The following is a 12,780-nucleotide window of genomic DNA, read 5'->3' as shown; positions in this document are numbered from 1 at the left end:
CAGCTCTTGAAGGGGGGCATACGGTACATGAACAACGTACCCAGCACCTCCACCAGATGTCATGTTGGCGCTGGCGTAGAGTCAGCAACGGCGTTAAGCGACCGAGAGTCAGTAGCGGCGTAGCCCTGGACGAGAGCGCTTCCTCAACACTTCGTTCTCTTCTTCATCGGCGCGTTCGTCTTCCCGAGCGCTGGCGTCAATAAAATGCCGGGATGTACATTCCACAAAAAAGAATTTCTTTTGTAGGTGTCGCCTGAGCTGTTGAAGTTTCACGTTAATCAATAAAAATAAAATCTTGTATCTCTGTATTCGCTGGAGCCAGTGCCTGCGGGCAATGGCCCCAGGAGAAAGTAAGAATTTTTTCAACAGCTTTTCTGGATAACAGAATTTGTCTCTTAAATGAAAGTGAGTTGGCATGCGTACAGCAATGGCTACTTGTGGAATTAGCTTCAGATTATTAGGAATTACCCTTTTCTGGTGAAACTTACCGGCCATTAAATCTGTAAATTCTGATTTAAATCACTAGTCATAAAAGGCTAAACGGCGGCCTTTAAAAGCTTAGCGCGGTCTTCATTGTCCCAAAAATACTGGAGTGTCATGCGTTTTATTTTCTTCGCATTGCTGAATTGGATTTGTTCCTGCTGCTATTTTCTGGCTGCTTAAAATGTGAAGCTTGTACTTAACCATTTAAGGACCGACTGCGATCAACTAGCGCCCGGACGGCTACATCCCGCTTCTTCTACTTGAAAGGCTCGTAGGCGCCATAAGGGATGGCAGACGGAGACTGCGACCCATTGTAAAATATGGAAAAAATGGAGCACCACATGAATAACACGGCCCAACAATCTCATACAGATCTGCATAATGGCAGAAAAATATGTAAATTGTTTTATCCGTGCGTGCAGCGGCAAAATGAGCATTTGCGGGGTTTTAAAAATTTATCTTCAAATACTAAATATCTGCACATGGGGGCATACAGTGTCCAAAGAAATTCCTCTGTCCACGACAAATGCGGAAAGAGGGACATTTGCTGTAAAAGGTACTCACACGCGAATGTACCAGTGCCAAATGTTACAAACTGTGTGTTCATTCCGTCCACGCAATGCGGGGGGGTTTAATAATGTCCAAACGAATACGCCTTTTTTCGCAGTTCCTTGGAAAGTGGTGGTTCGTTCGAGTCACGGCCGATGTTTTCCACCAGGGAGAGGAATGCGCTCATTTCGTGGTCAGCCGCAAGGCAGAGCGCCTTTTCAACATCACCGCTGAATTCCACATGCCCGGGTGAGTGCGGTTGCATTTGGAAGCGAGAGCTGATAGCCGATATGCCGGCCGCAACAAAAGGGCTTCGGTCAGCGATCACCTGGCCACCCCTGTGGACGGAGCTCGTGCATCGCGTCTTGTGGAACGTTGCCGCACGATTCGAAGCACCTTTCCGACGCCGGGGTGGGACGAACATATCCCGCGCACGCGCACGCCATAAATAACAAGCGCAAGTTCTTGAAGACGTCTGCGCAGGGGATCTATAACGAATGGTAGGATTTTGACAGTGGGTTCAGGAAGGAGCTCAGAAAGAAGAAATGAGATTTTCTCCCGCAATTTTTCCAAAACAATCAATTAGTTATTCTCTTCGATGAGAGCGCAACAATACTATGCCGCACAGGACCACCCTCAAAGACTATACTGGCAAATCAGAACTGTTGGCGTTGTTTTAACGAGACAAATTCCTCCGGCTTTTTGATACCAAAGACGGCCTCATCACGGGGCGAGTTATATAACCGATGCAATATATGAGCTGCGGCCCGGCCTTAACCTGCTCGAAGACCCTGGGTTTGTGGTGAGCGGAGCGGGATGCGCTTGTGCACATCTTTTCCCCTCAGGCGCAGTCGCTAGGAGCGTCCATTCGCAGATGAATTTGCCCTTTTTCCAAAGCCTTCCCATCCGTTCAACCTCACCGTCGCATCTTTCTTTCCGGGCTCACAGCCTTTCTTCGCGCCTTCGGAAGTAGAGGGTGTCTGCTTAGCCATGCACTGCCAATGAGAAATGTAACGTGAACAGGACAACTGGAACAGCAACAGGGAATGAATAGGTTTCACTTCATGGCCTCTGAGCGCCATAACACTAGTTTTTATTCTGCATTTAGAATTTTTTCAGCAAAAGGCATTATTGAAAAAGTCACAGCCAAAAAATCAAATTAACGGATTGACTGCGGCTATGCACTCTTCCTAGGCAGTTGCAGAAGCAAATATAGTCATGTTCAAAACAGTGGAGAATGACTGTGATATTATTAATGAGAGCAGCACGGAGAAAAGGTCGACACATCTCATCAAATTGCGAACCACATTCGTGTTACACAGAAAAGGCAGTTACAAATACTTACGGAACGGCTTAAACCGACGAGGAGAGACACAAGGTCAGATAGCGCATTCGAGTTCAATTGGAAAATTCTTGCAATACATACAGGCGTATAGCAGTTGGAAATATTCATAACCAACCTACAAGGAGTAAGATAGAGGGAGGGCAGGAAGGTGGGATTCGTGAAAGCACAAAACAAATTGAAACAATGGTCGAGGGGCAGGCTTAGTACGGTTAACCAGCGTTTCAAAAACTGAACTTGTCTTCGCTAAGACGAACAGAATTTCCCTTGTCGGAACGTTGCTAAGCACGCTAAGGCTCCCCCCATCGACCCTTGTTTACACTGAGCTACCCATTATTTCGAAGACAAGTTAAAACTTTTCAGGAGATAGGAAATCCTAAATTGCAGCCTTTGATCTCCATAATTGCTTTGGCAACGTGTTATGTCCAAAGTGCGTATAAGCCTTCAAAGTAGGTCTGGTTCTGCCCATTAGATGGGCCTTGTCAACAAAGGGGGTCTTGTTTTAACTCCTGGCTCAATGCCGGCATCTGAGTGTTGGGTTTAAAGAAGACTAGCTAGTACTATACCTAGTGAATTGGAAAGTTTCCACATTTGGCTATCAGGACGAGTATTAACGTTTATGCGACCAAACAGTTTCTGCAATTTATGTAGTTTTGACATATTTGTAAATGTCGTGGTTCCCCATACAGATTGGCTATACATGAGTTTTGAAGGAAACCGACAGTCATGTGGAGAAATCTTAACTGCACCCTAGTAAAAAAAAAAAAGTCGCTAATGGCAATATTGGAAACCAGCATCTGTCACCTTCGTGGAATAAAATAACGCAAAGCATGGTAAACGCTGGAAACGCGTGGATGATGGCTGCTGCAACGGTGGGATGTTAGAGAGCGTGCATGTTTTTGGCAGAGCAGAACACATGGCTAATATTGGCATGTTAAGACATCGACCATGCTTGTCTATGACGGGAATGCGGCCATGACACATCCGTCACACTGGGATGTCGAAAAATGTCGAAAACGTTGGAGCGCATGCAGCCAGAGGTATTTTGTCCATGCTTATGTTGCTCTTGTTCACGCACTTGTCAATGCAGCTGGGGCCCATGAATAAGCTCCGCAGATGTATTCACGCTGCAGAAATACAGGTTTCTGTTGGTTGTGCTTGCGCCAGCACGCCACCTGTGCTGTTAAGCGATAAAGTGTGCCTCTTTTAATGCGTAGTGACCCAATAAGCGTGTGTATGGGTTTGTTCACGCGTAATGGTGTGCTGTGTCGACTTGGCGTACAGAAGTTTGTTCAATAAAGGTCTCAGTTGTGGTGGTAGGTTAACGTTGAACGAAACGACGAAACAGCGCTGACAAATGGGACGTAAGAAAAGAATAGACAAACACGGCGTTAACAACCATATCGTTTATTGTGAAAAAGGGCGGCAATACATAGCAGCAGGGCAAGCCAGAGGCACAGAGGGAAGCAAATTGGACACAATCAAGATCGTGGCATACATCCGGGAGCTATCAAAACCGTCACTTATTAAAAAAGGCGAGCTCCTGAGGGAATAGAGCCACCGAAGGTTGGAAGACACCTGTGTCTCTCTTAATTCATGCATGCGAAAAGGCTCTGATATCATCAGGCCGGAGTTTTGATCTTTATATTTGGCGAAGATGGTGGTCTGGCGCAAAAACTTCTCACAATCTTTGGAATTGGCGGAATGAGTGACTATGTTATTTAGGCGTGAATGATTTTCTGTCCTCGCATGTGCGCGCGCAGTCGCTCATTGACGCACCGCCCGGTCTCCCCGATGTAAAATCGGCCGCATGAAAGTGATATCTTGCAAACAGCACCACAAAACCAACACCTGTCAAACCTCAACAAGACGTCGTCGTGTTGGGAAACACAAGTGCCCCCCGAAGACGAATATCCTGTTGATGTTGGGGCCAAAATACTGCGAGCACACGTGACTCGACAAAACGCAACTCCTCTCGCTTGTTAGGATAGCTTCCAGGAGAGCTAGAGCGAATGAAGATTGCAGGTGTATCAAAGAAGGAGTGGAATCCCTTCCCCAGGAGGTCAGGAAAGGAAGCACGCGCCGTCTAGCTGCTTCATTATCGGCCCTCAAAGACGCTGGTCTCAAGCTCTTCAATTCGGACAAGGAGGGTGATTTTGTCGCAGTGGCAAACGACGTCTACAAGGAGACGGCTCTAGCTTCAACGTGAGCCAACTACAGGGAAATTAAATCCGTCAGACCGTCGAAAGGACAGGAGCAAGTAGTCAAGCTTTTGAACGTGGCGGCCTTTCAAGACTACGTTTTTCTTTAAAGGCTGCCAAGACATCTAGCCTATCTATCTTCTTCAGTGGCAAAACGCCCAAAGAAAGGTGCCTTTTCCCTTTCATCGTGTCTGAACAAGGTACGTGCCAGCGCGAATCAGCGGTTTTCCTGCAGAAGCGTCTGTCGTGCCTAGAGGTGGTCGTACCTAGATGTTCCTCATCAGAAAGCCTGAAAAATTGTCAGAGTTTTTTTTCTAAAATGAGTGCCCAGCCCATGTAAGCGCCTTTACGGTGCATGTTAAGGACATGTATTATTTCCTGCGCAAAGCTCTGTGGCCGCCGAAATAAGCAATTCCAATGATCGTCAAGAACTTGTGGTAAGAAATATTGTGGTATGAATGTTAGCATATTTCTAGAAGTGCTCCCCTTTTATTTACAGTCCACGTTTGTTGGTGTAGATAACTGGCTTTTCATCCCAAAATAAGGTGTTTGCGTAGAATCCAGCCGCGCTCCTGTCCTTAGAGACTTGTTCTTAGCCTCATGCGAGAGACGACTTCAAACCAAGCTTGACGACAGCTCTGTTGCTAAAGTTATGCGTTATGTTCATGATTTCTTTAGTTTTTTATCTTAACGGTGCCCCCCAACAAACTGTTACAGTTTTTTTTTTGGTTGTTCAGTACAGAACCCAATAACTTACAATTGACTACAGAGTTCTTTAAAAGGAAACGAGGTTTTTAGATCTCGAACTTGTGCTATGTAACTATACCATATATGTTGGGTGTATTCCCCACGCTCCCAGAAGAGCCTTCTGCCGTTGCAGTCGACCGATTCTAATATAGCTAAGCGCGGGATAGCACAAACGTGCGTGAGAGCCGCTCTGTATAGGCCTTCCGTACAGAAAGTCCAAGCCAGCTTTGATGTACACGTCCCCTGGATTACCACAGCAGGCTACCCGATGAAGATTTTGTCGAGCGTAGCAGAGACACACTGGCTAAAAGCAGAGCTCAGAAGGCAGCACGCAAACTAAATAATACGAACTTCGCGTGCATACCGTACGTTCATTACGTATCACACCACATGATAAAGATTGTGAGCAAAAGCGGCGTGAAGCTGCTCGTTTCCGCCTGGAATAAGTCGCGAAGGCTGTGCAAGAGAGTGCACCAAGAAATTAGAAGGAAAGCATTTCAAAAGAGACACCGAAAGGAAAATTGTCAATTGTTGTTATGGTGTTGTTTATGACATTTTCATGTATAAATGTTTGATCTCAATAAATATTTTGCTGCGAGTCAGTGCTCGTCTGTGTTGTCTTCATACTTTTGTCCCTCGTCTAGCTGGCGCTTTACCACCCACAATGATGTATAAGATTGTACTAACATGGAGCCAATTTTACGTCGGGGAGACCGGGCGGTGCGTCAATGAGCGACTACGTGAACATAGTCACTCATTCCGCCAATTGCAAACAGTGTGTGGCGTCTTTGTACAAGACAACCATTTTGGAGAAATATAAAGATCAAACCTCCGGCCTGACATCAGAGGCTTTTCAAATGCATGAATTAAGTGGCATATGTGTCTGCTAACCGCCGGTGGCTCTATTAATAACACTTCTGTTTGGCCTAGTTGGTGCATGGTGATAGCGTTAAGAGACCGGAAGCGGGCAGCGTGGGTGAGGGAACAAACACGAGTTAATGACATCCTAGCCGAAATCAAGAGAAAGAAATGGGCTTGGGCAGAGCATGTAATGCGAAGGCAAGCTAACCGCTGGTGCTTAAGGGTAACGGAGTGGATTCCAAGAAAAAGTAAGCGTAGCAGGGGGCGGCAGAAGGTTAGGTGGGCGGATGAGATTAAGAAGTTTGCAGGCAAAGGGTGGATGCAGCTGGCGAAGGACAGGGTTAATTGGAGAGACATGGGAGAGGCCTTTGCCCTGCAGTGGGTGTAGAAAGGCTGATGATGATGATGATGATGATGAATTTGATGATGATGATGATGATGATGATGATGATGATGATAATACAGATGATTGATGTGCGCAGAAACATTAGACGAGCCACGTACACGGGAGAAACACAACGACTGGCGCAACACTAACAACTATCAAAACAAGAACTGGCGCAACACTAACAACCTTTTCTAGTTGTTAGTTGTTAGCGTTGCGCCAGTCCTTGTGTTTCTCCCGTGTACGTGGTTCGTCTAACGTTTCTGCGCACATCGATCATTGGTGGCTCTATTCCCTCAGGAGCTCGCCTTTTTCTTAATGAGTGACGGTTTTGATAGCTTCCGGATGTATGTCACGATCTTCATTGCGGCGTATTTGTTTCCCCTCTGTTGCTTGGGCTTGCCCTGGTGTTTTATATTAGCGCTTGTTTTTCGCTTTAAACCATATGGCTCCTAGTTAGCGCTTGTGTCAGTCTTTTCTCCCGTCCCCTTTGTCAGCGCTCTTTCGTCGTTTCTTTCAGAACTTTCTTGTTTTGAGGGCGACGCGATTTTATGCGATACTCTGCTCGAAGCCGCTACCAATGAGGAAGATATGTAACATATCACCGACACGGTAAAAAAATTTTATTAATTATATGCGAGAATCATTCATAATTAGGTTACGACATGTGCCGTGAAGAGGATAGATGACAGTTCGTCTTTATTCGGTCCGCATTTTCTCTGTATTTTCTAATGAACACTCTTACAATGGTAATGCGTGTGGTGTATGCGTTATATGGCCCCTGTGGACGCACTACAGTGCTTATGTAGAAGAACGGCAGATTGGGGAGTTGGAAATGCTCCATAATATTAAAACAGCGCTAAGCAACAAGGACCGAGAACGAAGGGAACACACACAACGGCGCCGTTGTGTGCGCTCCCTTCGTTCTTGGTCCCTGGTGCTTAGCGCTGTTTTAATATTAGGAGGGCTTATGTCTCAACGCAATTACCGAACTCAACAGCGGTTATCGCGGCTGGCGTTGTCGCACAACTTGCCATCACTCCCGGTTAAGGCAACCAATTTCCCCTTCGGTGCAAAAAAACGGAGTCACGCGGTGATCGGCTGAGAATCCGTCCGGTGGCGGGCCAACTGCGCGTTGACTTCACCGCCGCGACGATAACAGTTCGCGCCAAGACACAAACTCCACCTTAAGGCTATGCCGCGATACATTTAGTGGGTTAACATATGCGGAATTGGTCATTCTCGACTTTACATTCATAGATAGCAGGGAGTCTTCATACCACTCCTCGCGCAGTGGTTAAGGGATGACCCTGCGATGGCATGTACTCCCAGCGGTGGTGACCCAGGTTGCTGTTCCCGAGCGACGAATCCTTAATTTACCTGCCATGGTGGGCTGTTTGTAGACTGTCTGGCAGCAGGCCGTGAGAACGTCACAAGGTCACGTGACCTTGGCGGCCCACCTGCCTTCTAGGCTGATCTCTGGGGGTTGCTTTCACCTTCCAGGGCCATGCTCGTGATTTTTCGCTCCCATCGCCGATCCCGGGTTTTCTGGGTAACGGGGCCTTTAACTCTATTGGGTTAACACTTTCTCTGTGACGGACCCCTGGCGACAGCGTAAGAAAAGTGGGTTAAGATTTATTGTTCTCTAAAAAATGTGCTATGAGATAAAGGAATATCAAAAATTATTCCTGATTGAGTATCGCTGACTCGTGCCGAGTGGCTGGCAGGATTACTTTAATTTATTGTAGCAGAATGCATCTTCAAACTGCGCAAAAAATACAAGACACGAGGAAGAAACCAACAGGACAGAGCGTCCCTCGTCCCTTGTCCTTTTTGCGCGGTTTCAAAATGCATTCTACTAATAGTCACCAACTATTCCGCCTCTCTCTATTACATTTATTGTAGCGAAAGCTACATTGGCCACGAACTCGCAGTTTCGCCGTGCTCGCAGTCCCACCGTGGCCGCCCCGCACCACGTGACCAACCACATGACCAACCGCGCGACGAGCCGCGTGACAAGAACTAGCAAGACAACCGGACTAACCTGGACTTGCAATTAAGATTAACCAAGGTTAACCAAGCCATGCCTTAGCTGTCGCTGCGTATATCCTGGCATAGCCCAGCTAAGCCACTGCCAATTTTTATTTGTTTGCAGACACTGTAGATCCCACTAGGGATTTTTATAGGAGTGGGTTATAAGGGCCCGTATACATTTGCTCATGCAGGCATTGAAACTTATGTACAAAAGGGTAACCGAACACTATTACAAAAAAGAAGGCAAGCGCTTGAAGTAAAAAACAAAACACGCCATCGTTCACAGGTTCACATTATCACAGATTGTAATTATAGAAAGCAAAAGACACATTAACGATGACATCAGTTCCTAGTTAATGACAGTACAGATTTGCAGCAAGATCAAGAAATTGGTCGATTGTGGACTGTGAGACCACCTTCTCGTCTAAAGAGTTGCAATCACGCACAACTCGCGATAAAAACCATAAACGGTATGCATTATTAGTGCCAAAATATATTGCTGTGTGAATTGATGCTTGCGATAGATTTCTCCGGATGCCTTGAAATAAATGTAGGTGTCAGAACTTTCCTTAATCTTGTTATGCAGTAAAGATACAAAAACTTCAGACGTTGTAGCATCGCAATACTGGTTAATGAGTGAAGCCCAATCTCGGTCAGCATCTGCGTCGGCGAGACGGAGCGCTGTTATCTGTTGCAGATAAAGCGCACGGCCTCTGGTTGGACAGCTTCAAGCGTAGACATTTGATTTTTGGCAAACGGGAACCACGCCACGTTCGCACACTCCAAGATCGGGCGTATAAACATCACATAAGCCTAAAGCGTGGCTTCCTTCCTAGAGTAGCGCAGGGCCCGTTTGAGGTACATTATTTCCGCATCACTTTGTTTGCCACATGGTCTACGTAAGCAGACCATTACATATCTGTGTATACCGCGACTCCCAACTACTTGTACTAAGTGACAGTGTTAAGAACGGTACTCTCACAACTGTCCAAAAAACTGAGCTTGGATTAGGCTATGTCATCAGGGAATAACAGATTGTTTAGGAATTTTTGATTAGCTCTTATCCTCAACTGTTTCCAGTTCAGGCTTCGGATGCGTTCTCTAAACAGGTGGTGAATAGAATCTTCGGGATCGGATCTCCCTACCTGGCACCCTTCCTTATTGGAATTTTATTGCTGACTTTATGGAGGACTACGGTAGATTTGCATTCGTTAAAGATATCTTCCAGCACTTTCACATCAGTTGCTTTTACACCCTGATTCAGCAATGCCTGTATGACTGCTGAGGTTTAAAACGAGTCAGCATAAGAACTAGAATCGAAAGATCGCGAGAAGTTCTGAAATACACAGTCGGTAAGATGGCGTAGTTTAGTTAATGGGGTTTAACGTCCCAAAGCGACACAGGCTATGAGCGACGCCGTAGTGAAGGGCTCCGGAAATTTAGACCACCTGGGGTTCCTTAACGTGCACTGACATCGCACAGTACACGGGCCTTTAGAATATTGCCTCCATCGAAATTCAACCGCCGCGTCTGGGATCGAACCTGCGTCTTTCGGGCCAGCAGTCGAGCGCCATAACCACTCAGCTACCGCGGGGGCTACGCAGTCGGTATGAAGTTGTTGATCTGCATTAGTGAACAAGTCATTAGTAAAGGAAAAGAGCTGAGTTTCGCAATCAAAATAATTTTTTAAAACCATGCTGTGCGTTGTTAAAGAATTGGCCTCGAGGAAGCTTATGTCAGTAAATTACGTCGATTGCTGAAAAAAATGATAGAAAGGTGTTATTCAAGATTTCGCAGCACTCACGAGGCGGAACTTGCCCATCAGACCGAACTAACTGTAGACCATTACTTTTAGTAACTGTGACAACAGAGCAAAATTTTCGTAGATTAGAAGCCAGAAACGATGAGAGGGTGTTGTTCATATGTGTTTTTGGCTGCAGAAATTGCTGTACAAAATTCACCGGCAATACGGTGATAAACTACCCAGTGATCAGGACAATTTGTAGCTTTAGCATGACGAAACAACTGTTTCTTTTTTTCTTTGTTGAGAAGGCGCTTTAGCGAATTGTTCAACCACGGTGAACGAGGATTAGAAGATACCCTTCTTTTAGGCCCGTAACGTTCAATGACGAAAGAAGTCTGTTTTTATACAAAGGCCAGTTTTCGTTTATTGTTCTTTGTGAAAAGTTCATAAACTAGTCTGAAATGAAAGACTCAATACTCGGAGGTTATGAAGGGAACATTGGCTCCGTTGGAATTTAGTATAATTTTCTAGCTTTTTTTTTGTGAAAACTGGTTTATTAAGAGTAAGTGGATTATTACATGGTCACTAATTTCTGCCAAGAACGTTAGAGGTGAGACCAAGTTGGGTGCAGTAGTAAAAATTAGATCTAATGTATTACCAGAAGTCTGTGTAGTGCGCGTGGGGTAGTATACAAGCAAAATAAGGTTAAAATCGTGGCACACGTTTAAAAATTCTGAAAATTCAGCAGAACTCTGCTAACAGCAACGGAATCATTTGACCAAAGAACATTTGAAAAACTGAAGTCCCCAGTATAAACAATAGTGACGTAGCGTATCTAATTATCAAATTTAGTCCAGGGTTTGATGGCATACCGTCTGGTCAGGAATCATGGTGATGAGGATTGCGGGTCACTGGCCAAAGTCAAAAGATGAAAAGAAGTTTCGGCAGCTCCCTTGTTCACTGGTTGTGAAGAAGGAAGCTCCCGAAACGTCTTTTCATCTTTTGAATTTGGCCAGTGACCAGCAATCCTCATAATTATCAAATTACTGATTACATCATGAAGTTCGTGACGAAACGAAATAGAAGCTGCAGTCGGCCTATAACAGGCGCAGAAAAAAAACTCACGGTTGGCACTGACTAGTGATACACACACAAGTTCAAATGTTGATGCAAAGGGAATGATGTGCGACACGAGTGCATCTTTGACAACGATAAGGACTCCTCCTCCCGATCGAAAGTCACGATCATATCGCTATCAGCTATAAGTACGTTCACAATACTGCATTTCACTGCTTTTTTATTTTTGCAGAAAGCAGCGTTTCCATGATGATAACAATATCAGCGGAACAGGAATCAATGGCAGACGGCAGAACTACGCGTTTCTTGAGTGCACTTCGTGCATTAGAGAAAAGTATTCATAAGTTTTGACCTCTTTGGTGCACAGCAGAGAACTATGAAAAATTGTTTTGCTGGGTAACTGCTGACTTAGTATCGGCCGCTGGTACATGAGCCGGAGGATAAATTTCGCAGAGGCTATCAGTGGCTGCGCAGTAGGCATAGGTTTTCTGTTAATGATAACTTGGTTGTAGCGAAGTGTGAAATTTTGGTTGCTAGCGCTCCCAAAGTCAATAAGTTTCTTACGCAACTGCCTAGTAATTTTTTCAGAAGTCCTCACCAAGAGATATTCCGCAGCCTTTTAGCTTTGTCTTCTGGGAAAAGATACTTTGTTTAATCTTAAATGCCGAGAACATGACAACTATGGGCCGTGTTTTATTCCCAGAAAACGATTCCAGTCAGTGCGCTCGAGATATAGCTGTGTCTGGAAGGAAAATATTGAGATGCGTCGACAGTACGTCCCGAACTCGTGATTCTCACTCAGCCGAAGTATCTGTGGCATTATCAGAGGTTCCGTAAAAGAGCAGGTTATCCCTTCGCGCTCTATCCTCGAGATCGTTAAAGCGGGAAGCAAGGACCATATTCTCATTTCTTACTGCTTCCTTGACTGATTCCTGGATTTCAGCCATAGGTGGCGAGTTCTCAAAATTATCAATGAAAGGTTCTACCTTGGTAAGCCTGGTTGTTAAATCAGACACAATTTGAGCTAGCGCCTCTAGTTTCTGTTTAAGATAACCTAGTGCACCCATAAGTTCGGCGTGTTTCGCGTCAAAATCGAATGAAAGGTTGCCGATTGCTGCAAGCAGTTTGATATACTGTGCATTGCGATCATTGGGAGTCCCTGGACTCCCCTCGACATCGCAACATACTAGTAACGGTTTCGCGACATGTACACAGTCATGAAAACATTGTAATAACACACTTGGATGCGGAATAAGCAGCAAGATTGTTCGATCGCTAGCTAAAAAGTGATGGTTGCCAACCAACCTGCAAATAGAACAGAAGCAGGTTAGTAAGCAACGGACAAATTGTCGCCGCT

General features: G+C 45.4%; 1 protein-coding gene across 1 annotated transcript in view; it reads left to right on the top strand.

Annotated features, from left to right (window-relative positions):
• Positions 1-1,120: 1,120 nt before the first annotated feature.
• LOC144120388 (uncharacterized) overlaps positions 1,121-12,780 on the top strand; it is a 340,433-nt gene continuing 328,773 nt past the window's right edge. The window contains exon 1 of the mRNA XM_077652736.1: positions 1,121-1,281. Coding sequence (XP_077508862.1) covers positions 1,121-1,281 — 161 coding nt within the window. The remainder of the gene's footprint in view (positions 1,282-12,780) is intronic.

The sequence above is a fragment of the Amblyomma americanum genome, chromosome 2 (assembly GCF_052857255.1).
Source record: "Amblyomma americanum isolate KBUSLIRL-KWMA chromosome 2, ASM5285725v1, whole genome shotgun sequence".
NCBI lineage: Eukaryota > Metazoa > Arthropoda > Arachnida > Ixodida > Ixodidae > Amblyomma > Amblyomma americanum.
This window is presented reverse-complemented; position numbering and strand designations above follow the sequence as displayed.